A 26,462-nucleotide genomic window follows, 5' to 3' on the forward strand; every position below is an offset into this window, starting at 1 on the left:
CCATAATTATGTAGATGGGTTGACTAAGAATGGCTGGCTCTATTTCTGGTTAATCTTGTAAGTTTGCTTAGATAAGTTCCTGGACTATTAATTACTTTAAGTTATGAATTCATCTAAGATATTTGGTATAATTTTTCACTGGTGGTCTTATATATCAAAAATTAAACAAATGTAGACATTGCTTTATTTCTTTGGGATATCTTAATTTGTAATTGGCTCTATTTTTAATTGATATTTCAAACTCCTAGGAAATATAACTTATATCAGTTTCTCTGAGTATAGTCTTGTAAGAGTGTAAATGACATTTTTATCTGAGAACATAGTCTTTTTCTTTCCCTTTCAGAGCAGTTGAATTGAAGAAAAATATTTATTGCCAGCTATCTTTCTCCCGTAGTTTATGACCTGCCATTCTCAAATAGTTCAGAGAATATATTTAAAATGAACTTCCTGGTCACTTTCTGTTTTCCTGTGATTTTGGACATGATTTGGTTTTGTCATTTGAAAATAGAGCCACTCTTGGAGGTTCAAATTTCTTGCCCAATTTTTATTTTAAGGTTTTATCAAGTATAAAACTCAAGAGCCTTGGTGGATATAAAAGCAGATATCTTGTTTTCTTAAATATTCCCTTTTTAAAAACATGATTGATATTAAGTACATCATTACTGATAAAGGAAAAAGAAACCATGGAGATCAGAAAGAAATAAAACATCAAGTTTTCCTTTATTATTTGTAGTGATTGCATGCAATTATATACACATCCTGATGATTTAATGCCTGCCTGGGGATATCCAAAGACAAGAGGCTGTGACTGAAGCAACAGACTACACTTTTAGAGTATGGCAGGGAATGAATGTGCGGATTTCCTGTGGACCCGGTATGACCTTCTCAAAACAAAGTGGCTATGTTATCTTAGGGGAGATGGAGCCCAAGGGGAAAGGCCTGAGAAGCTCCCTGACTCGTGGAGTGGTGGTCCACAGGGAACCAAGAGGACCACCAGGATCATAGTGACCCATCAGAAAGGGAAGCTAGAGGTAAGGGATTCCCAGAAATGAGGTGTCTTCACAAAACCCACAAAATTGCCCCAGAAGAGAATGAAGCCACAATTGCATATTCAGCACATCCGGTAGTCATTAATGTCACATTTCAGCCTGGCCATCAAGGAAAGACAAACTGCTCAGACCCAGGAGAGGTCAAAATATGACTTAAGAGTAGAGGATGTGTTGGAATGAGAAAGAAAACTATCCTGGCTTCCTTCTCAGTTCTCTCCTTGGGCACTGCCAGGAAGAGTCCTCCTGCCCTGGTCCTCTTATTTTGGAGACCTTGCTTTTGCCTTCATTTTATATCAGCTGTCACCATGGAACAAGGAGTCAGTGGGCACAAAGGAGCATGCTTCCCTGCTTGGAGATAGATTTTCCTCTTCCAGACCATGCCCAAGGTCCCCACTACACTATGCTCGAATGACACCAAGCTTACTCCCAGGGCCTTGGTGGGCCTCTTCTTCATATCTGCCCTGCCATGGATGAAATGTGTCACTAGTGTGCACTAGTGTGCACCTTCAGCTCGGTGATAGGCCATAGGGTAGCTGTTTACTGGGTGAGGGAAGCAGTGCTTGGATGTTTGGGCTCGGTTATCCATTGACAAGGGTGGATTAAAAGCCCTTTATTCCAGGGTCCTCACTTTGTTTTGTGCACCTCTGAGGTATCTGGGAGTTTGAAATGCAAACCTATTACTTCACTTTGTTAGAAATGTAGAAGAATATATGTGGGTATATATATATATATATATACACACACACATATATACATATACACATATAAACACATGTATGTAAATATATGTAGAGAGATACATATTTCACAATTATTATTATTATTTATAATTTTTAAATATTTAAACATGTGAGACAGCTGCCCTTTTGCCCAGGCCTCGCAAGTGTTAGGAGAGGGCTTGGTCTTTCCTCGCCAGGGTACACCTAAGCTGGGGAAGAAATTTCCAAACTGGATGTATTCATGGATTATTAGATACCACAAGACTGGACTTAGTTTAATATGTAAAACATAAAAGACTATTTCTTTATTAACTGGAAGTAAGATAAGGATATTTTTATTACCTAAAAGTCACCAGGAAAAGTATGGAAGCTGCTTCAAGATTTGATTCAAAGATAGAAATAAATATCTACTATTAGGTAAAAAAAATGTTTTCATTTTTTAAAGATATTATATACTGGAAAACCCACTATTCCTTTTTTGATTTGGGTGACTTGTTCCCTTACAGTTACCCTATGATTTTAGCATCTGTCTAAGTATATAGGCTTCAGTATATAACATTAGTCATAGCAAGTCCAGCTTTTATTTTTTTAAATATTTTATTTATTTATTCATGAGAGACACAGAGAGAGAGAGAGAGAGAGAGGTGGAGACACAGGCAGAGGGAGAAGCAGGCTCCATGCAGGGAGCCCGACGTGGGACTCAATCCCGGGTCTCCAAGATCAGTCCCTGGGCCAAAGGCAGGCACTAAACCACTGAGCCACCCCGGCTGCCCAAGTCCAGCTTTTAAAAAGGCAATTGTGGGCAGCCCCGGTGGCCCAGCAGTTTAGCGCCACCTTAAGTCCAGGGTGTGATCCTGGAGACCCGGGATCGAGTCCCACATCAGGTTCCCTGCATGGAGCCTGCTTCTCCCTCTGCTTATGTCTCTGCCTCTCTCTCTCTCTCTCTCTTCTCTCTCTCATGAATAAATAAATAAAATCTTTAAAAAAAATAAAATAAAAAGGCAATTGTCCTTAAGCTAGCCTAAGAAATGTTCTTTTGCTCTTCAGTTAGAAATACTTTATCATATTAGAGATGATTGAAATAACAAAAAAATCTAATTCTATTAACCATTGTCATGAATTAGGAATCATGAATAGGGGAGTATGGTTTTATGCTTAAAAACAAATAGGACATACGTTAAATACCCAGATCCATCCTCCTGGACACTTTACTTATTGTGTAATGATTCTCATGTCTAGATGCATATACCTTAGATGAGTGCAAGAAACTATTGTTTCTATCAGGGTATTCTCTGATAGATACAAAGAAAATAAGAGAATTTACTTTTGTATTTACTTTCTGTGAACAATTACATGTATTAATTTTTTTTTAATTTTTTTTTTTAATTTATGATAGTCACACACACAGAGAGAGAGAGAGAGAGGGGCAGAGACATAGGCAGAGGGAGAAGCAGGCTCCATGCACCGGGAGCCCGACATGGGATTCGATCCCGGGTCTCCAGGATCGCGCCCTGGGCCAAAGGCAGGCGCTAAACCACTGCGCCACCCAGGGATCCCATATTAATTTTATTGCTACTTGCCACATCCATTGACAAGGTACCTCAGTGCATATATTTGTCAGAAGGACACTAGTGCAGAGGTTCTGAGCAAAAAGTAGGAGTTCTACAAAGCAGCATACTTTCAACATAGTACAACTGCTTATGTTACCTATTTTCAATTAAATTAACCCTCACCAAACCCACATTGGCCTGAAAAGAAATATAAAGAGGAATATCAGATTGGAGAAAATACTGATAATGCAAGAGGAAAGGCAAATGTCAGCTAACATTTCCTCTCCTAATATGAGCTAAGAACAAAACATGAAATAGAACAGTGTTAAACTGATCATATGTTACAGCTTTTCCTTTTTATTAGCTTCCTTTTTTTTGAGATTTTACTTATTTATTCATGAGAGATACACAAAGAAAGAGAGAAAGAGAGGCAGAGACACAGGCAGAGGGAGAAGCAGACTCCCTGCCGGGAGCCCAATGTGGGACTCGATCCCAGAACCCCAGGATCACGACCTGAGCCTAAAGCAGCCACTCAACCACTGAGCCACACAGACATCCCGGAGATTAGCTTCCTAAATTGAAATTAGCAACATGTTATATATGATATTCTTACTTCCACCATTGTTGTTGATGAACTCACCCAGAGTGAGTACCATGTTTTGGGATGCTAATGCTAATATGAAGCCATCACAATTAGGGAGATGCTTTTTGCAACATTTTCTCATTATTTTTAAAATTTATAATTTCTATATTCATTTTATAAGGTACATGATATATTCATTTAATAACTTCAGATAGTTAGATGTTTATGGGAAGTGCATACCACAATAAAAAATTTACTGATAGAAATATACGATCAAGAATTTTGAGACCATATTAGAAAGGACTAGAAAAATTTAAAACCTTTGAAAGGAAAAGACAATTAAAACCTTAAACATGAGCTCATATAAACTTGAACTCGTAAGAGTAACCAACCAACAAATGGATGTTTTGTATTTATGTTAACTCATTTCTTCTGCTTCTAGCTAACCCAAAAGACCCACCATTTTCTACCTACAAATTGGTAGTCTACTTATGATTATTGAAATAAAATGAAACCTCAATCAGATAAATGTATGCAGCCCTAGGAGAAATACTTGTGACAATGTCTGTACCCTGGCATTCATACAGTGATTTAGGATGAGCTAACTCATAAATGCACTGTTTATTTATAATAGATAGCTAGTTGCCTTTTAACTTTTTTGTTAATGGAAGTTTCTATCCATTAACTTGTATTGCAGACTGGCACAGAGTGGATCTCTGGAGATGCCTGTGGCTAAAATGTTTCTACTTGGTTGTGCATGTACAGGCAAGGGGGATGTCATTAAAATATAATAAAAATGTACATTGTTTCTTTTTATTGTTCTGTGTGTTCTTTTGTTATAGGCACCACAGGGGAAAATTTTATGAATTTTGTAATAAATGAGTTTGGGAGGATATAAAACGACTGTAGGTATTTGGAGGAGTAGCGTATGATCATTAGATCAATACCTTAGATATGAACAATGAAACTGAAATGTAAAATCATGGAATGACTAAATGAATGACTTGACCTGAAGGTTTCAAAAGTTAGGGTAAATACCTTGTTATAGAAAATGGAGAATTTGTCACAAAAGTACATTTTTTTCAAAGTAATAGTTTTTCTAGACCTCTTAGGATAAAAGGTTTCAAGACATAAAACCAAAGATTTTTATATTTATGTATTCTTCTATTTTTAACTGTCCAATTTTACCATGTAATTGAGGGATAAATAGCAAATAGATGCAAAGCTTACTTTATAATAAGGTAGTACTATGCACTACATAACTGTGGAAAATAAATGTATTTTGTATGTGCTGGAAGCACTTTAAAATTATGTTTTAGTAATCGATGTGTTTCTGTTTTGACGTTCTGAATGCTCTTTCATCTAGCAGGTATTCCATTTTGTAGCATAATTCAGGGCATGTCTCTGAGAGAAAGCTGACATATTTAGATATGTATGAGTGCAGCTGAATTTTTGTGTGTTTTGCTAGTGGGAATTGGATAAATTATTTTCCCAGTATTCACTTTAATTTCCTTCGGTGCAGGTAATATTCTTTAAAATACCAGAGCAGTGTTCACTTTTCAGAATTAAGAAGTAAATTGGTAAAACCCTTAAGGTTACCTATTTTTGTGAATTGTTGGATAAAAGTAGGAAAATGAGAAGCCAAAAACGTTACTTGACTCTGTCCAATATAATTGATAGATTTACAAACCAGTCAGATTTCAGTTTATTTTTATTTTTACTTACTAGGACATCTAGTTTTACAAATGTATTCTTCTTTTATCTTTCATCATATGTAATGAAGCTTGTTGGGCCTAACGCTTTTGTCTGTATACTATTTTAATGTTTTAATTATATGCAGCATGCTGCTTCATTATAGAAACATTTCTTTGTTCAGTAATATATTCTATCATGGTCTAGAAAATTTCAGAAACATCCACTTTTATTTGTCACCAAAACATGTAATATTCTAAGGTTAAAGTATTGTTTTATTTTAATTACCTCTTGGAATATTTATGCATTTAGTAAGTTATGCACTTAACTTTCTGTATTCTATTATTTTTAATTCATAACACATCTCTATAAGAAGTAATTACAAGGGAAAAGCAAATTTGCCAACAGGAATTAACAAGAATTAAAAAATGCTCATCACCTTCTCCTTTATCTTTCTCTCTGCGGGCTTCCTTACAGAGATCGCACAGATTGGCAGCTCTGACACTGTCAGGAACACTGAGTTGTGCTATGTAGGCAGAAGGGAAAGGATTCAAGAAACTGATTTGGGGGACAAAGAACCAGACTTTGTAATTTTTAAAATTATGTTGCACTTAGAGAATATGAACATTCATGAAAATAGTATGAGTAAATAATGCCAGAAACCATATGCGTGTGTACATGTGTATGTAATCTTTTTCTTTTAATTGAAAAAGTTTGGACATTTCATCCCCCATGACTGCCAATCCCTTGATTCTTCATAGTAGTTTGAATATTATTTGCTGGGCACCTTTTTTCACATATGGAGTGTACTTCAAGGTATTTTAGAATTAAAAATGTGAGTAAATCCTCCACTTCATTTTAAAGAAAGAACCAAAGAGTTATATAGAGATTCTTGTCAAATACTTTTCAGCTTTTTAATAGAATCAAATGGTCACAGAAATCTTCTTAGAGCTTTATTAATTACCTGCTATTCTTTTCTCTTCTGAGGAGAATTACATAAAAATCTGAATCATGGTTATTTTCTAGCATAAAACTTTTGATAATGATGGTAGAAAGCCCATTTGTATTTAACTTCTTTTCTCTTACTGTCTATATGACATGTGTTGATGGTACTCTAGCTGTGTCTCAAATGAATATATATTGAAGAAGGGTTTTATCTAGTGGATGCTAGATTTAAAAAAAGAATAACTTCTCCTGAAGCTTTCCTCAACAATCTCTGGGACTGAGTTTATTGCTCTCTCAGGGAATATGCTTTTCTGCAACTTTACTGAGCAGTCAGAAGAAATGATTTTATGTGTGAGGCTGCCACCTTCCCCAAAGAGCCATCTTTAAGCTAAGGGATGGTGGTTGGAGGTTGGTCTCTAAATGCTTAAAAAGCTTCTTCATTAATGACTTTGGAGTATATAGTGAACATTTTAGTTAAATTGTTTTATTAAAGGATTCCCTAATGGATTGTGTCCTTAAAAAAAAAAAAAATCACTTGAGGGTGGGGGGGGGCACAAGCAGTGGGGAGGGACAGAAGGAGAGGGAGAAGCAGACTCTCTGCTGAGCAGGGAGCCTAGCAAAGGTCTCCATCCCTGGACCTTGAGATCATGACCTGAGCTAAAGGCAGGTGCTTAGCCAGCTAAGCCACCCAGGTACCCCGGGATTGTCTCCTTCTTGTTTCTATGTTTCTAACTAACTAATTAACTATATATGTGCTTGTATATATATTGTATTATATATTATATTATATTATATTATATTATATTATATTATATTATATATGTAACTTAAATGTAGGCTTTCAAGATGGCAAACTGAATATACATATTTATCATACCTTTATTCTCAAATCTTACTGAAGTGACAGTGAAAATTAAATAAAAAGAATAATGTTTTAACAGGCTAAAAATAGTGAGAAAGGACTATTAGCACCCCAGTAATTTTTAACATTTCTAGATGAAGAAATATAGGGAGAAGTCATGTTGATAGAAAAGCCTACATCTTGACCTGGAAAAGTCTGAAATGGAGGTAAGGGCTGTTCTTCTCCCAGTAGAAGAGTCCAACCTAGGAGTCTTCTCTAGTCAGCTGGTACAAAGAAATGATTTAGTTAATTAACTAGTGAGTTAATTAACTAGTGAGTTAATTAACTCATTAAACCGAAATCAAGTTAGTTAATTAAGAACTTTCTTTACAACAGTGACCCCAGTTGTTTATGTCTTCCCTTCCTACATCCCCTACAAACAAAGCATGATTTCCAAGGCTACAACTGAAAGACTGCTGTCTAAAAACTTGAAGAGTGTTTTTTATAGGAGGAGAACTTGAGGTCCCAATCGGTATCACTGAATAAAACCCTTCTCATTTGGCAATTAGAGGTAGCCTTGCTTCCTGCTCCCTATCTAGGCTCCACATACTTGGAGCTTATATTCAGTCCTCCATGCAGGAGAGAAGACTATTGATTAAAATAATCTTATAAAAAGACTGAAGAAACTACACCTATTATATATATTAATCAATCTAGCTTTTCATTCATATAAATGCATAGTCAAGGACCACAAGTCATTAGAAGTAAGCAGCACAAAACAGAAGATCCAAAATGAACACATAGCCTGATACCAGAAGACACAAGTATGACTCATGGACAGAGAAACCTTTTTTAAAATATCTTAATTAAAAACAACAAATAAAATATGATAATTCATAAAATAAGAACATCACTTTGAAGAAGAGTTCACAGATGTAGGAAATATGATTGGAAGATTTTTTTTAATGAAGCAGGAGAATAAAGTCAGAGAAAGCTTCCAAAACTTAGATTAAAATATAAACAAATGAAAAACCTGAGATTTATGTTTAACAAACATGGAGAATCAATTTAAGAAATTCATTATAGGACTAATTTCTTAATTCTAGGGAAAACAGAGAAAGTGGAGGCAATAACAAATGAGTCTTCATACTGAAAGAAATTAATGAGTACCAGCACAATAAATAAAAAGCAAGATGTAGCCAGACAAATCCTAGTGAAATATGGATATAGAGAAAATCCCCAAGCCCTAGGATAGGTAACATGTTAACCTTAAAGAAGCAAAAATTACATTAGCTTCAGACCTCTCAGACAGTAACCATATATAGGAAGTCAATGAAGAAATGAGCATACCTTTAAATTTCTGAGATTCATGGATTTAAACTTAGATTCCAATTACCAAGGAAATGTTATTCAAGTGTGGGGACACTTTTAAGACAAAGGCTTAAAGTAATGTTTTTCTTACTCCTTTCATGAAAATCACCTGAAGATGTTGTATGACAAATGAACAGAGAATACAAAAAAAGCAATTTAGGCTCCAGTATAGAGTAGAATACTTAAAGAGGAGCAAGGAAAAGAAGTCCCAGGATGTAGCTTTCAGCAGGCATGGAAAGCAGTCAGTCCAACTCAAAAGAAGAATTCAGGAGGCTCCAGGAGAGTATCTTCAAGAAGCTTTGGGGGGGCACCTGAGTAGCCCAGTGGGTTAAAGGTTAAACCTTATGTCAGGCTCCCTGCTCAGCGGGGAGTCTGCTTATTCTTCCTCTGCCCCTTCACTCTGCTTGTCCACACACTCTCTCAAATAAATGAATACAGTCCTTTAAAAACAAACAAACAAACAAACAAACAATAAACAAAAACAACTTTGGAATGAATTTCAATCAAAATATGGAAAGACTGTAATCATTTGGTGAATAAGTTCATATGTCCCTCAATAAGAAAAACAACTAGATATTCTGGGAAAAAAACAAGATAAAGGAAAAACCCTCTGTAAAAATGAAGCATGTAAATGTGACATGATTTTAAACAATTGATAGATATATCGAAAGGAAGTACATTTGTGATGCCACAATAGCCATAAAACGGCACATTTTTGGTGAAGCTAAATGACACTTTCCATACTTGGTTTCATAATGAATATTTACATATTCATGGTACTCTAAACATTCTCCATTTTCCATGTTTGCAATCAATTATAGACAAGACTTTGAACTGATATATAGACTGCATTATTGCCTCAATTCTTCACCCTGCCCTCTATCCTCACCCTTTGTCATATAACTTTGGAAGTCTTCTTCTCAAGAGGACTATATTTCTCTCAGCCCTCAACTTTGAACTTGAGGATGTGACTTGGCTTGGTCGATTGAATGAATGAAGTGACCGTGAGCCACTTTGAATTGAAGCCTTAAAAAGTTTTGTGTTTCCCATGCTCTTGAATTTCTGTTGTCACCATAAGCAGAGGTACAAAAAAGATAGCTGCTGGAACTTTAGTTTAGATCTGAGAATGGTCACATAGGGAACAGACTCAAACCCAAACCTCAGCAAGGAACCAGTAGGACCTTTAACGGAAAGCTCTGCATGGTTCAAAAATGCATGTGAATACTCAGTAAAGTAGATCATCAGTAGATCTTAGTTGTTCTCTACCTGTGCGTGACATAACAAAATGTGTTAATTATTACAGTACCTTGTGGATGGAATCTGCTGTGGGAAAATATTAATATCACTTCTGAAGATAAGTGAGACTATCGCCCATTTAATTGAGACTACATAAGCCTTCCTTTATCCTCTGAAACACAGGACAAAGAGATTCTAATGAGTATAGAGAAGTAAGCTTCTGCATAAACTCAAATCATTAACTCAGAGCCAAATTAAACAACCAAATTAAGTGAAGTTACACTTATACTTACTATTTACTGATATTTAGTCCAATTTGAAAGTCATTGGATTTTATTAAAAGGAACTAAACTTTTTTTTTATTCTACCTTAATCTTACAATAGCATAACAGAACAATGCAGTTTCTAATCAGACCCATTCCTCTCTGACAGAACAGGACCATTTGTTAGAGCACTTGTTATGGAAATAGCCAATTATTTTAATCAGGTTCATTGGAGATGATGGAAATTATTGCCCTGAAGGCTTACCTTTACAATGTGAAATTACATGGCAAGTAATTAATGGAATTGAGATTTCCATCTTTAGTGTATATTAGAAGAAGTTAATAAAAAACCCTCTCCTTTCAAATATATTTATGACATATATAAAAACATACTTATTATATATAGACACATATAGACATATATTTGTTTTTAAAGGCATACCTCTCATATAGGAGCAAAGAGAACTGAGGAAATTATTTCATGGTTCCTATATGAAAATTAGAGATCCTTAGAGTGCAGGAAACATACATATCAGTATCTTTTATGAACTTACCTCAGAAAAATTTCTGGGAAATAAGAACTATTAGGAAAGGTACAGGTAACCCCAGTAATAGTTAAATAATCTTCAGATTTCTTACAGTCAACCATATCCAGAAATAAATCAATCTGAAACCAAAAATATATAAGCAATATAAAATCTTGCAGTTATGACTTTTTTCTCATTCATCTTCATTTAAGACTTCCTGCAAAGCCTTCCTTGAGTGATGAAAATAACCTGCAAAGCAGGAGGTAAACTGCTGTGAAAAAATTAGTATTTTTGTCATTTTTATGAATACAGCTCCTTCTATTAGTATGTTTTATTAAACTACTCAGTCTTTTCAATAAGGCCTGCCTCATTTCATTTGGGCTGCATAGTCCCCACTTCGAGGTATAAGTATAAAAAATCCTTTGTGATGTGAAATTTGATGAGAAGGCTGATGTCCTTCATTAATTTTGTGGCCTGGTTATAGGTATGCAGTGTGTGTGTGTAGTGTGTGTATGCGTAGTTCTAAGTTCACAGCTGATAAATAAGTGTGTTATAAAAAGAACCTTGACATGATTTTATTTAATATCTCTGCTGAAATATAATTACCATACAATGAAACATATGTGTTTAAAATGCACGCGGTGGTACATAGTGACATACGTGTGCACCTATGAAACTATCATCTTAATTAAGATACTAAACATTTTCATCACCCTCAGAAGTTTCTTTCTACCTCATTGAAATCCCTCCCATCTGCCCCTCTTACTTAAACAATCACTGATCTGCTTTCCATCTATAAATAAGTTTGCATTTCTAGAAATTTATATAAATTGAATCAAAATACGTGCTCTCCTTGCCTCATTTCATTCACTCAGCATAATTATTTTGATTTCTCTCCATGTTGGTCCTTATATCAATTGTTCATTCTTTTAAATTTCTGAGTAGTACTCAGTTGTACAGATATCCTACAATTTGTTTATCCATTCACTAACTGATGGCCATTCGGGCTGTTTCCAGTTTGGGGCTATTACACATAAAGCTGCTAGGTATATTCATACAACTCTTTGTATGGACACTGTTTCTCTTGGGTAGAAACTCAGAGTGGGGTAGCTGAATCACATAGGAGTTATATGTTTATTTGAGAAACAAACCATTTTCAAACTGTATCATTTTACATTCTGACCAGTGGTATATAAGGGTTCAATTCCTGCACATCCTCCCTGACATTTGGTATGGTCGGTCTTTTTAATTTTAGCCATTATAATATTTGTGTGGTAATATCTTTTTGGTTTTAATTTGCACTTCTTTAATGACAGGTGCTGTTGAACACCTTTTTGTATGTTTATTTGCTATTCTTATTGTAAAGAGTATGTTCAAATTTTTTTCCTAGTTTTTTTTAATCATTTGTTTTCTTATTATTGACTTTTGAGAATTCTATAGATATTTTGAGTATAGGTTCTTTTTCATATATTGGATTTTTAAATATATTCTTTAAATCTGTGGCTTATTTTTCATTCTCGAAGTTGAATTTGAAGAGCAGAAGTTTATAATTTTGATAAAATATTATTTATCAATTTTAATGACTCATGCTTTTGATGTTGTATTTAGGAAATCATTGCCAAAACTAGGCCCCAAAAGATTTTTTCCTATAATTATTATTATTTTTTTTTTAGTTTTAGGTTTTACTTTAAGGTCTACTATGCATTTTGGATTACTATTTGTATGCGAGTATGAGATGTAAATCTAAGTTTCTTGTTTTTGTTTTTTTGTATGTAGATGATATTTGGTTGTTCTAGCATATTTATTGAAAAAACTACATTTACCTACAGAATTATTATTTTTTTACAACTATAATCATGGTGTGCCTGCCTTTGTGATATTTCTTCATGTTTCTGGTGCTTGAAATTTGTTGAGCTGCCTGGATCCATGGGTATTGTTTTCATCATATTTGGAAAATGTGGGTCCCTTATCAAATATTTTTCTATCCCCTCTGCTTCAAAGACCTCACTTACATCTCTTTTAGGCCGCTCATATTTGTGTCACACAACTCCCTGATGTCCAAGTTTTTCTTCTCTATATTTCATTCTGTATAGTTTCTATTATGTCTTAAGAATTCACTAATCTTTTCTTTTGTAATGTCTAATCTTTATTTTCTTCTAGTATATTTTTCTTCTCACACATTGTAGTTTTCATCTGTAGAAGTTGTTTAGGTCCCTTTTTGTATTCTCCATGTCTCTAATGTTTTCAGTATATGGAATATAGTTATAATAGCAGTTTTAATATCATTGTCTGCTAATTCTAAAATCTGGTGTGTTTCCTGCTTTTTTTGCATGCCTATAAATCTTAACTGGATTTCAGACATGAATTTTACCTTGTTGAGAATTAGGTACTCTGTAGTCCTTTATATCTTCTTGAGTTTTATTCTCTTACACAGTCAAGTTTCTTGAACACAGTTTGATACTTCTGGGTCTTGCTTATAAGATTTGCTAGGTGGGACCAGTGAGGTTTTAGTCTAGGCTAATTATTTCCCGCCACTAGGGCAAGGTTCTTCTGAGTCCTCGCCCAATGCCCTATGAATTAGTTTTTTTCCAGTTTACCTGGGGGCATCATGCAGTTTTCCTATCATGGTGTGAACTCCAAGTGTTGTGCCTTCTGGTCCCCTCAGATGGTTCTTTCCTCAGTAGTTTCCTTACTTGCATGAACTGATCCATGCAATTCATGCAAGATGGTTCTTTCCTCAGTAGTTTCCTTAATTGCATGAGCTGATCCATCCATTCTGCTGAATTCCCAAGTGGATGCTCTGCAGATCCCTGGGGGCTTTCTCTGTGCCCTTCCTCTCAACTCCTTCTCTATCTCACAGGGTTGGCCAGGCTCCACCTGGATTCTTCCTCTTAGTTCCACAGCCTAGAATCCCTCTTAAGGCAATAAGCCTGAGCAATTGTAAGACCTACCTGGTTTATTATTGTCCTTTCTTTCCTGATGTCCAGTGTCTTCAAAACTGTTGCCTCATACATTTTGTGCATTTTACTTTTTGGTTGTTTCAGGAAGGAGGACAAATCGGGGCTATGTCTTGTCCAGAAACTGAAGTTCTCTTGAATCTCAATGTTACCACTTTTAATGAAAAAATATCCCAAATGGGTATACTTAATAATAAGTATGGGAGAAAAAATAAAGTATAAAAAGTAATGGCTAATAGGCAGTGCTTTGTTGGCACTTAGTAGTGAGTTGGTTGTTGAAGCAGATTCTTCCATGGTGGCCTTGAATGTGGCAGAGATTTTGTTGCCTCCAGGTCTGCCAGGAATCCAGGAAACCTCCTATAATTATGTAGATGAGATTCTCGAATTGAGGGGAATATAGTCACTCAGTTCTTTCACCATGATGGGAACTGAAATGAAATTTTAAAGAGGAATGTTTCCTGTATTTACCAGCCATAATTTAAGTCTATCAGTTCTAGCTCTTAGTGATCTGTTAGCCAAAATGTTTAGAGTTAATGTTCTCATTTAAAAAAATAGTGAATGTCTCAATTTTAGAAAGAAATCATGTTAAGAGTACCTGTTGAATTATCCCATTCAGTGGATCAAAATTTCCATGGGCTTTGCAATTATGTGGATAAATACTGTCTTTCATGCCTCTCCAAGGCAGGACTGCTCTTCAGTAGAGTCTTTATGAAAATGCTACCCGTTTGTTTACTTTGATGATAGCCCCAAAAGTAGACTGTGTAGAGAAAGTCTCATTAAAAATATGCCTACATTTTCATTCAGCAACATAATCAAGAAACATTCCTTAGAACCATATGTATACAGATTAGTTCATATTATAATAACATGGATCATTCTTTTTATAGTCCTTATAGTTTATAAGATTTTTCATCACAAATTATCTCATGTAATACAGTAGCTTTAGACATGTAACAGAATTCATGATTTTTAATACACTTTTAATTATGCCTATAACATAAAATTTCAGATATTGCAATGTAGGACCAGGAAGTATTCTTATTTTATCATCTGAGTCTACATGTATCTGTAGGTGAGAATTGATTTATAGAGTTCTTTTTAAGAAATTAATTCTATAATTAAATGAAATTATTTTTATATATATACAAAATTTAACTTTGTAGCAGTACCAGTATTTAAATGTGGCATTGTTTACATGCCTTCAGTGGTTCATTATTTTTGGCATAAGTCATTGTCTTACCTTTTTTGAAAAAGTCACAGTCATTGAAGGGAAAAAATAATTCAACCCAGTGAATTGGAAGGTCTAATTTGTTTCCTTACAAGCCTCTCTAGTTAAAAATATACCTTAAAGGGAGATATTGGTGTTAAGCCTTTCTACTTAAAACTTGTATATGAGGTGGAATAAGTGGTTCCCTGCAAGCTTCATGTGATTTGTTTTGCCAAAAATGTTATGAATTAAATTGCTGATAGGAGTGCAACCACTTTAAAAACCAGATTGGCATTATCTACTGAAGCATAAAAATGACTCTGCCATTTCACTCCTAGGTATACTTTCCCCAAAATCAGTATACTTCTGCATCAAGAGACATGTACAAGCATGTTCACTGATGCTTTTATTTCCAGCAACAATATAAATGCCATTGACAATAAAAGGGAAAATGCATCCTGGTGCATTTTACCGTGGAATACTGTAAAACAATGAAATGAGCTCACCGCAGCCACCTGCAACAACATTGTGAATGAAACCACAAACAAAAGAGCTCATACTGGTTTTTTTTTTATTATAAAATTCGAATATAGACAAGAATATATAATGACATTCTTTTAGGAATGCGTATTTAAGTAATAAAATTATATACCACACAAAGAGTGGATTTTATTAAAGTACTCATAAGCAGAGATGGGTTACCTTTTTGAGGTTGGAGATATGAATAGAGGGGGCATGAGGCTTTTGGAGTGCTAGCTGTGTTGTGCTTGACCTTGGTGCTTGTTACACAGTCTCTTAGCAATAATTCATTTAACTTTTTTTTTAAAGATTTAATTTATTTATTCATGAGAGACACAGAGAGAGAGAGAGAGAGAGAGAGAGGCAGAGACACAGGCAGAGGGAGAAGCAGTATCCATGCAGGGAGCCTGACATGGGACTTGATCCCGGGTCTACAGGATCAGGCCCTGGGCTAAAGGGGGCAGCTAAACTGCTGAGCCACCGGGGTTCCCTAACTTTATTGTTTTGTGTGCTTATCTGTATGTATGCTGTCTTACAAATAAAGATTTTTAAGTAATGTGGATTATCACCCATGAAAAATAAAAATTTCAATTGTACAGGTATAAAATATATCCATGCCCTGTATAAAGAAAGAACTAAAACAAATATATTTCTCTCAACTGAATGTAAAGTTAAAAAGCATGTGTAAAAGAATATAAGAGCCAAAGAAATCTATTTTTAAGTAAAGAGGAATAAATTAGAACAGATGCCCATTAAGGCCAAATCACTTAAGATTTTCAGAAAAATTACCAAGACAAATGAAGGAACGGGGGGGGGGGGGGGGGAATACGTATTCCTAACTGACATTTTAGGATTGAATTCTTTGACCTAGAGCAGTGACGCTAATATTAGTAGGACTTTATAAACATTTTGAGATCAAGGCCCATACATTATCCCATATCTGTCCTTAGCACATTGAGTGGAACCCGGAAGGCAAGTGTGAAGTGATGGTGAAGAAGGACTACTAATATTCACCAGTATGCAGTGAGGATGAAGCATACTGGTGAATGGCATTGATTCATGAGACAAATTTAATAGATTTTAATCTCAGTTTTACTGCCTGGGTGACTTTGGGCAGGTTATTTACATTTTCAATGTCTCGATTTCCTCATCTGTAAAATGGTTATGTTCATGGTTACTAGCTCAGGAGGGTGTCATGTTACATAGAAAATGCTTAGAAAAATATTTGGTGCATAGTAAGTAATGTATAAGTAGGTGGATATACTTATTGTTGTCAGTCAGTTGTCCTCCTGAAGTGTTTCTTGTTCATATTCGTATTCTTGAGGCTTACATACAGGTAATTCTAAACCAACAGATTATGAACCACTCTACAGAAAGCAAGCAACAAATTTTAGTGTTAGCAAAAGCCTGAGGAAGACTCATTTGTCAATAATAATTTTCCACTGCAGGTAGTTTTCCTTGAGGTCTGCTGAATGTACAAAATGGAAAGCATGACCATATGCTGAAAATTAAAGTGCTTATATAAAAGGAAAGAAAGAAAATGTGGAGAAACCACATTCTAGTTGACAATTCAAGCAGAATTTCTAGATAAAATACAGGATGCCCAGGTAAATTGGAATTTCAGATAAACTGTTTTTTTTTTTATATAAGCCAGATATTGCATAGGCATCTTGTATTTTTGTTGCCAAAAATACACCGTAAATATTAGGGAGTTTGCATGTTTAGTTTCACACCAAACTAAATGTTTAAACATAGGTGGCCATTGCCATTATATTATGTGGTCTGAGTAATACGGACTCTACACAAAATTCCTCTCTGACATTTGGAATTATTTTCCAAAATGTTCTCAGTAATGAAATTCTAGAGTATGTGAATAAGCTCTCTAAAATAAAGATCTCTTCGATCCCATGTTCTCTTTCACATTCTTCAATTCTCTATTAACTCCCCAGTATCCAGGGACTAAAGTTCAGACTCCTTAACTTGATTTGTAGGGCTATAAAAATCTAGTCCATACTACCTAGTAACTGCCACCCCTAATAGCTCCACACACATAGTCCCTGTGCATATCTAGAATTTAAAAATGTTCAATTCTTTCTGAAAACATTGTGTTCTTTTATATTCCTTCCTACTAAAAAAATCTGTGCTGATCCTCTAAGCACGAACCACTATATTACCTTCTATAAGCAATCTTCTGCATCTCCTCTAGGCCAAGCCACTGCCTGTTCTATGATCTCAGTACCTTTTATGTGTAATGGTTTAGGGCCTGTATTTCACTATTTTATTATAATTATCTCTCTTCTGAATGGAATTACAGAAGGTGAGATACCTTAGAATAGGAACTGATCCCCATTCACTGATGTATCCAGTCCTATACTTTTAGGGCTTGACTCCTAGAAGTTGCTCATCAAAGTTTTAATGAGTGAATAAGGGAGTAGGTAAATGAGTAGGTAAAGGCAACCGTATGAGTCATAGTTATGCTTCCAGCATGAATCTTATATTAGCCAGTTACAAGTTTCTGATTACTCATTCTAGAAAAATCCAAAATAGCTGATCATGAGTTTAACCACTAGAACTAAAGAGAGCTGCAAATGAGAACATTTGACATGCAGGTGACAGGAGAGAGTAGCTAATTCTGGATAAAACATCACAAATATGAAAATCAAATATATTTGATAACATACCACAATAAAAGTAGGAAGCTAGGAAATATTCTACTTTATACTTGGAATGAAGAACTATGATACAATGAGGAGTCACTCTCAGGTCTATAGAATACTAAGATGCATATTAATTTAGAAAAATGACTTTACAGAGTAATTAGTTATAACTCTAGATAACCCAGAAGCATTCTCACCCTATCAGCTAGACTCCTTCTCTAAAACTCAACATTCCCTGGTCTGCTAGGCTGGTTTAGTTATTGATATTTGGAGTTTTTTTCTGAGAAAACTGTGCATTCATTCTCCTGTTAGAATACTTGTCACTTTCCACTGTAACTAATTATTTCTTTCTGTACTTACTGTACTGCAAGAGCCTTGAGAAATGTAAGGGGCCATGATATTAATCTTTTCATTCTTAGCACATAGCACAGAAGTAAAGATGGATAGATCAATGGGCAAAGGTTCTCCATGGTGACTGTCAACTCTGAGCACCTTTCGACTTGCTTAAACTCCTATATAAACAATATGACCCCTTCATTATACCCAAGTCCATTTGAATCAAAATCTTGGTATGGAGCCTTTGCATTGGTATATTTTAAAAGTTCTAGTTTTTATTTATTTACTTATTTAAGTTCTAGCTTTTATTTATTTTTAAAAAGATTTTATTTATTTATTCATGAGAGATACAGAGAGAGAGAGGCAGAGACACAGGCAAAGGGGGAAGCAGGCTCCACGCAGGGAGCCTGATATGGAACTCGATTCCAGGACCCTGGCATCAGGACCTGAACCAAAGGCAGATGCTCAACCACTGAGCCACCCAGGTGCCCCAAGTTCTAGCTTTTAAAAAAAGCATTGCCCTAACTTCATTTTCCTTAATAGAACCCCTTTAAAGTAGGCTGGTACACCTGCCCTCATCAGGGCACTCACTAGTACAATACAGTTGACAATTCCTCAGGTCTCTAATACTTTCACTTTTTTTCTACCAATCAACAAATATCTATTGCAAGGTAAGTTATTTTGGCACATGCCTCTGAGGTAACATCCTTAGATACGTTGTTCTTTGGTCAATATTTTCACCAAGGACAGTGGTTCTTTTTGGCTTCTCTTATTTGTTTTTTATGTAGGTTTTATTTCTGATTTTTTCAAAGCTTCAAGTATTTGAGGTATAGAACCCTCTTGATTACCCCTCCCCCAAACCTTCTTCTCGCTCCCTTGGTTTTTTCTTTATAAGTACCTTGTAATAGCTATCTTATCTTAGTAACCAAATATCTGAATAAGTCAAATAAAGCCCCAATGGAATAATTTTAAATACAAACATCCTGAAGAATTGGGCTCTACCTGGATACTAGTAGCAAAGATCTCTGCGTCCAAATTGAGATCTCAAAATAAATGCTAGGATGCCAGGGTAATGATGGGCAGAGAGTATGATCTTCGTTAGTAAGTGGTGAAGGATAAATATCTCTTAGACTTGGGTTTGTTTGGTTTTTAAACACTATTGTTCTAGGTAAGTGAAGTTTATCAATGTTATTACAAAAGGGTTTGTGATATGTTCTGATTTAAGAATTCATATTTTAATTTGCTACTTTAAAATGAATTATTAGTGAACTGAGCCTAGAGAGGACTGGGAAATCCTGTAGATAATTATGATTATGGTGTAGATAATTCTGATTATGGTGTAATTTAATTCCATATCTGAGTGGGAGATGGAATTTCTATACGTAAAAGAGAAATTGAGAAACCATCGGATTTAGATAAGAAAAATAAATAAAGGGTCAAATTTTAAAAATCAATCCCTCATAGAAGGTCTGGAGAATATTTAATAGCTAATAGGGAACCCAGGGAAGATGGGTTGTTAGGATCAAAAATAGCTGAATCTTGAACATAGATTCTACAGGCTAATTAACAGTCAATAACAATATTGCCTGAGGAAAGACAGCCCAAGGGAGAGGAATAAGGTAGTTGAGAAATTATGTCTTTCCAAAGAAAAAAATAAGGGCTTTATCATGGTGTCCTTTTAATATTTGTAAACGAGTTTGCTCAGGCTGAAAATTAGTTGTTCCTTCTTGATGCTCACGGGCCTGGCTCTATGTGGGAGATGAAAAAGAGATATTTTCATGGTTGAATTAAGTTATCTTTGTCTCTACTCAAGAGGAGATTAGATGGATTTCTGTCCCAAAAATAGATCAGATGTCCTGATCTAAATGGTATATTCAAAATATTCTAAGCCAGGTTGGCAAATAAATGAAGCTGCACTACTGGGGCCACATGGCATCTACCTGAGGATTCTGGGTAAACTCAAGGATGAACAGGGACATTGATGGACCAGGAGTGGTACCTTCTATCTCTCCTACTTTACCTATTACAAATGTGAGACAATTTGAAACTAATTAATTAGTTAGTGAGTTAGTTAGTCAAGTAAATTTAAATGTCCAGCAGAGGTCCCGGGGAATTAGCTCCAAAAATCTCCAGTTCATCTCCAGCCAGCTGGTAGAGTCTATGTGGAAGAATGGGATTACTGGATATTTAAATATAATTATCTGAAAAGAAGCAACATAGTTTCTGTAGCAAGAAATTATGCCCAGAGAAGCCATTGTTTTCTGAAGTCTCAAATAAGGAACTAGCAAATATAATTTTGATATTCAAAAATTCTTTGACAGCCTACCACTCCAGAGTCATTTTCATGGGCCTTAGGGCTATAATTTGCACATTGATGAGTGTGACAATGATCCAGAAAAAAAAGACTAGGAATTCTCAGGATGCAAATGTGTGTAAGTTATGAGTACTCAGAGTGAGTGATCTTATGAATATGTGTTTGTAAATTCCTGGCAGAGAGTTCTTACAGTGAAATCTCCAAAGTGTGTATGGGTTGACATTATTTGTATCAGAAAAACCCAAGCCAAAGAGGATAGACTACCAACATACCTTTATAAGTCTGCATAAAATAGTCTAAGTGCAACATAATGATAAAGGTACAGAGTTATGCATATAGTAGGAATGAATTTGTGTGGTTACAACAGAGCAAAGGACCTTGAAATCCTTATAGAGTACCTCTTTCTTTCAAAGAAATGTGTACTATTGTGACCAATTATCTAATCTGTCATCCCTTATTTTCTTCTCCTTTCTTCCTTTACTTACTTTCTTTTAACTGTTACCAAAAAAAAAAAAAAAAAAGGAAAGGCATCATGAGTTTATATCTAGAAATCCATGTTCAGCTCTTGTCATTGTCCTCAGTGAGAAGAGACAGCAGGTAGAAATTTTGTGCTTTTTGAATGAAGCATCAGAAATCAGTTTATTGTCTTAATTATAAAATCCAATTCCAAATGATTTTTTTAATTCATTCTCATGAAGCAGTCATAGATATAAAAACCTCAAAAATATAGTTATTAATATAAATGAACTGTATGACCAAATATGGAAATTCCTATTTTGTTTGGGGTCTGCTATGTCAAATTTTTCTTATTTATAAATGAATGTAGTATATTTCACTATGTTTAGAATAGATGAGGACTTTTTTCTGTAAATGATAATGTCTTGATCTATGACAAAGAGAAATATATGTGATTTATTACAAAGATGTTTAATTTTCATTTCATTACATTATATTCTGTGAACATTTATATCTTGTCTTTAATTAAACATGATTTATTCAAATTGAGGTCTGTTTCCATTTAGATTGCTTGCAGTGTTAATCACAGTGCAAATAGCCTTCACTGCTAAAAGAACTCCTGCATTATACTAATATATAAATGCTTCCATGTAATTTGCATATGTTATTTCAGTCTACATGTTACTAGATGTGTACGTATGCAGAAATATTTTACTTTTTTGGCTACTATATTAAAATACCTAACTCCTTTAATGTAACGTTTGTAATTTTACAAATCCTAGATTTAAGGTACGTTTTTTTGTTTGTTTTTTTTGGGGGGGGGGGTTAGTTTATGAAATCAAAAAATGCACAACCAGTAAAAGGTCATTCTTTATGCAAAACTGAGCAAGGATATAAAGCATTCTCACTTCAGCAAATGCAATTCCAGTTTATTCTACCTTGTGTTAACCTCTGGATAAAGGTGTAACTGTTGTTTACTTTAGAGTCTGATCTTCTTAATTATAATTTCCTTTGTAGATGATGATAGACACCACCGGCTGGATGATCAAATGGCTAGAAGGTCCAAAGGTTGATTTGTTGCCATTAGATTCACATTCACCTTGTGTTAAGTACTATTTATTGTGTAAATTTTTAGAAGAAAAAAGGAAACAAAGAACAATAGTACCTACATATACTTGCAAGTATATAAAATGACTCTGGATAGTTTTCACATCATTAGCTATGAAAACGTCTTCTATTAACATTTTAAAGCAGCCAGAGCAAGGTTTGGTTTTACTCATAATATATAGTTCAGGATTAAAATGAGAAAACACTTGGAGCCTCTTACCTGAGAAATTAAAATATATATTGTACCTATCAGGATCAAATCCTGTGTGGGTCTCTCTGTTCTGCTTTCCTTCATTCATTTATTAATTCCATTCCAATACTGGCTTGGCTAGGTCTTTCTGAAGTACAAGGGTACGGAGGATACTCTCCCAACTAACACCAAGTCTTTAGTGCCAAAAGATAAAGACAGTTCCCTCCATTGGCTAATGGTTCATCATTACCTGCCCCCTATCCACATCCTCTGACTCTTGGTCTAAGCACTCCCCTTCCCACTCTGTGCTCCAGACAGGCTGGTTACTTGTGTCCCTGAACACATCTCTTGTGAAGTGAACATTTCTCTTCAAAGTTGTGACTCATTCTGGTTTCCTGTTTGGAAATACACTACCACCTCCATTCTGTCTTTAATTTTTTTAGAAAATGTAAATTCAATTAGCCAACATATAGTACATCCTTAGTTTCAGTTGTAGTGTTCAATAATTTATCAGTTGCATATAACACCCAGTGCTCATCACATCATCTACCCTCCTTCATGCCCATTACCAAATTACCCCATTAATCTTAATTAAAGCTTTCCTTCAAGATCAAATTATATTTCCCTATGTGATCTTCAGACATCAATACTGTTTCTTCTTCATAAGTATATAAAATAATATCTTTATATTTATATTTTTATATATAAAGTTATATCCAACTTTACAAAATAAACTAGTGTGTTCTCTAACATGAAGATTTAACTTCTTACCAGCCATTGACATAGTCTCACCAAAAAAAAAAAAAAAAAAAAAGGATTGTAGTCAGTATTATGCAGGGAAAGGCACAGTAGGCATGTTCCCAAGTAGCCAATTATTGCCCTTGCCTTACACTGAGCTGACTATAAAATAAATAGCACAGTGACTTTTGTGCCACTTTCAAAACATAATGAAAATATTTTGTATGTTAATTCAATATAAATCAAGACAAAGCGACATTTTGATTAAAACTAAAAAGAATAAATATTTCATCAGGTAATGATAAATGGTGTCTTCTTTCCTTCCCTCCTTTCCTTCCTTCTTTCCCTCCTTCCTTCTGGAGAGTTTTAGTTTCAGATGTCTGGGAGTCTGTTATATTTTTTAGCATACAACTTTTTTAGAGATTATCAGATTCTGATTTTATCCTATTATTTGATGTTATAAAATATTCAAATTATTTAGATTCTTTCTGAACATAGTCATGAATTGTCTCTACTGTCAAATTGTGATAGTCAATGAGAAATGAAAAAGGAGGGCTTTTTCAGAGAAAGTCATAACCTGCCTAAGGAAATTTAGACTAAACTTTACAGTAAATGTAAATTGAGAGGGAAGTGAGAGGGTAAAATGACAAACTCTGATACCAAGAGGACAGGCTCTTTAGAAGAAAGAAGTTAAAAAGAAAGGGCAAAATAGAGATTTTCTTCTGTTTTATTCTTGTTTGGTCTTCAATGGGTAATTTAATGATCATATTGCTTTAAGCACTGAAAACCCAGGACTTCAGAATATTGTTTTGATACATTGTGGTATATCAGAAGAGCCATTACATATCTGAAATAATTTGTTAGGTGGTATGCACCACTATTTCTAATCTTTTGTTAAAAATTTTATCAAGAAACATTTTTTTTTTTTTTTGGTACCGTGATCTCCCAGATAGCATGTGGCATTCATAGATATACAAAGAATGCAGGATAGATGCTGCAATTGTAAGGGTCACAGTTTAACTAGGTGAGAAGATGAAAGGCACATAAATAGATAATTCCTAGGTGACACTAATCAGGTCTGTAAGGAGCTGTGGGAAGTTCAATGGGAGTAGATGATAAGTAGAGAGAGGGATGGGGAGCAGTTGCGCATTAATCCAACTACTTTACTAGCTTTCACAGAACCTAGCATGGTGCTGTGCTTAGAGGGAATGCCTTCTAAATATCAGTGATGGATATTTGACTGAATTAGTTCTTATTTCTTTTTTCATTTAAAATCATATTCATTGTATCTGTTGTCCAAAATTAGCATGGAAATTAGTACAATTTACTGAATGTTTTATATTTCATATGATTTTGCATGAGGTATGATAATGGTATATCAAAGGTAAGTCCCTTTAGTCATCCTAATTTTAGAAATCCTTGAATGAGATTAGGAAGTGATCATCATTTACATTTATTATACTTTGCTTAATGTAACGAGCTTTAGCTATTAACTCTAATTTGCTTCTCATCGCATTCATCAAAGGCGAACTATTTAGAAACTAAAACATCTCTGTCAGTTAGAATTTTAATGAATTAAGATGAAATGAGACAGTGTTAATTGGCAGTTGTTGCTGCAGGGGAGGTTTCTAGATCTTGTAAGTGATACCAATTCATCTCTCTATCAGGGTTAATTTGCTTGATTTAATTCTAAGGATACACTGAATATTTCCCCAAACTATTCATATTTATTTTCACTATTGGAGAATGGTTTGCTTCTGTTGGTGTTTCATTTGGGTTCTCAATTTCATTTGAACTTGATTATTAATCAGTTGTTGATTTTAAGCACTATTTCTATTATTGACTTAACACCCATACACACACACACACACACACACACACACACGTAATTGCATTACTTAGATTTTGTTTTATTTGAAAGGTCTAAAGCCTTCCAATAACTAATCATTTTTTCACCAATAATTCTCATTCTCTCTGTTCTTTCTGTTTTCTTCAGACATAAATGAATGTGAAGCTGAGCCTTGTAAAAATGGTGGAATATGTACAGACCTTGTTGCTAATTATTCCTGTGAATGCCCAGGCGAATTCATGGGAAGGAATTGTCAATACAGTAAGTATTCATATATGTATATATTTGTTGTTGTTGTTTGCATGGCCTCCATTTATTATGGAATCTGGATCAAAAAATATAATTTGCTTCCCGAGTTCATAATTTTTTGAAATGGCACACTTCATATTTTTATTGTTAATGTTACTAGTATACATATATTCTTCAAGATAGGTCTCAGTGCATGCTAAGCATAGGAGTGGCCACCTTAAAGTCTAAAAGGAGGGCAGCATTTCTGCAGAGATCCACGTGCACCTATTCTATGCATCCCATTTGGCTTTTGAGTATATGTATGACCTAAATTTCCACCAGAGTGGTTACACTGCTTCAGACAATAAATTCAGGGCACTCTAACCTGATAGCCTCTACCACAAATAAAAGGAGGATTTGTATTGAGCTGGCATATGTATTAGTAAGAATTTTATACACTGTCTTTTTGGAAGACTAAGAGAGTAGGGTCTTGAGATGATATAGCAAAGGATAGGACAGTAAATCGCCTGAAGTGTTTACAAAGAAGCACAAAGCAACCCTTCTTCCCCAAAAGAAACAAAACTCGGAGAAAGTAGTAACAGGATTATAGTCATTGGGATGAAACCAGAATTGGGCACAAATACATGCTAATGAGAATAATAATGATATAGCTTAATTGCTGGGCACTTCTAGAAACTCCATAGTGCTACTGCTTTGATGCATATTATACTACTAGAGCATTACAACGTTATGCAAATTCAGAAGGCAAATGCAGAAACTGAGACATGTGGGCTATGCAGTTTGCCCAGGCTGTCACAGTTAGCAACAGAAACAGTACTAGAAGAAATGTAGAATCAGGGCTTTGTGATTCCCAGTTCAGTGTATTTTCCTCTAAATCAAGATATCTCTTCAGATAAGACTGAATGAGATAAACACAAAAGCACACTACACCGCCTCTCTCTCTTATATACATGTTCATAAGCCCATGTGGGTATGCACACGCGCGCACACACGCACTCCTTCCTTTTTAGGCAGAGTAACAATTTTACATGTCACTTCTCTTCCTTTCCCTTTGACAAGAATACTTTATAAAGTAAAACAGGGAAAATTACTTAAGGATTTATTTGG

The 26,462-nt window shown here is 34.8% G+C and overlaps 1 protein-coding gene across 2 annotated transcripts in view; it reads left to right on the forward strand.

The window, feature by feature from the left end:
* The window catches only part of EDIL3 (EGF like repeats and discoidin domains 3), a 393,012-nt gene that overhangs the window by 199,211 nt on the left and 167,339 nt on the right, over positions 1–26,462 (forward strand). For both annotated transcript variants that reach the window (XM_025437114.3, XM_025437115.3), the window contains one exon: positions 25,254–25,367. In XM_025437114.3, coding sequence (XP_025292899.1) covers positions 25,254–25,367 — 114 coding nt within the window. The remainder of the gene's footprint in view (positions 1–25,253; positions 25,368–26,462) is intronic.

The sequence above is a fragment of the Canis lupus genome, chromosome 3 (assembly GCF_003254725.2).
Source record: "Canis lupus dingo isolate Sandy chromosome 3, ASM325472v2, whole genome shotgun sequence".
Taxonomy (NCBI): Eukaryota; Metazoa; Chordata; class Mammalia; order Carnivora; family Canidae; genus Canis; species Canis lupus.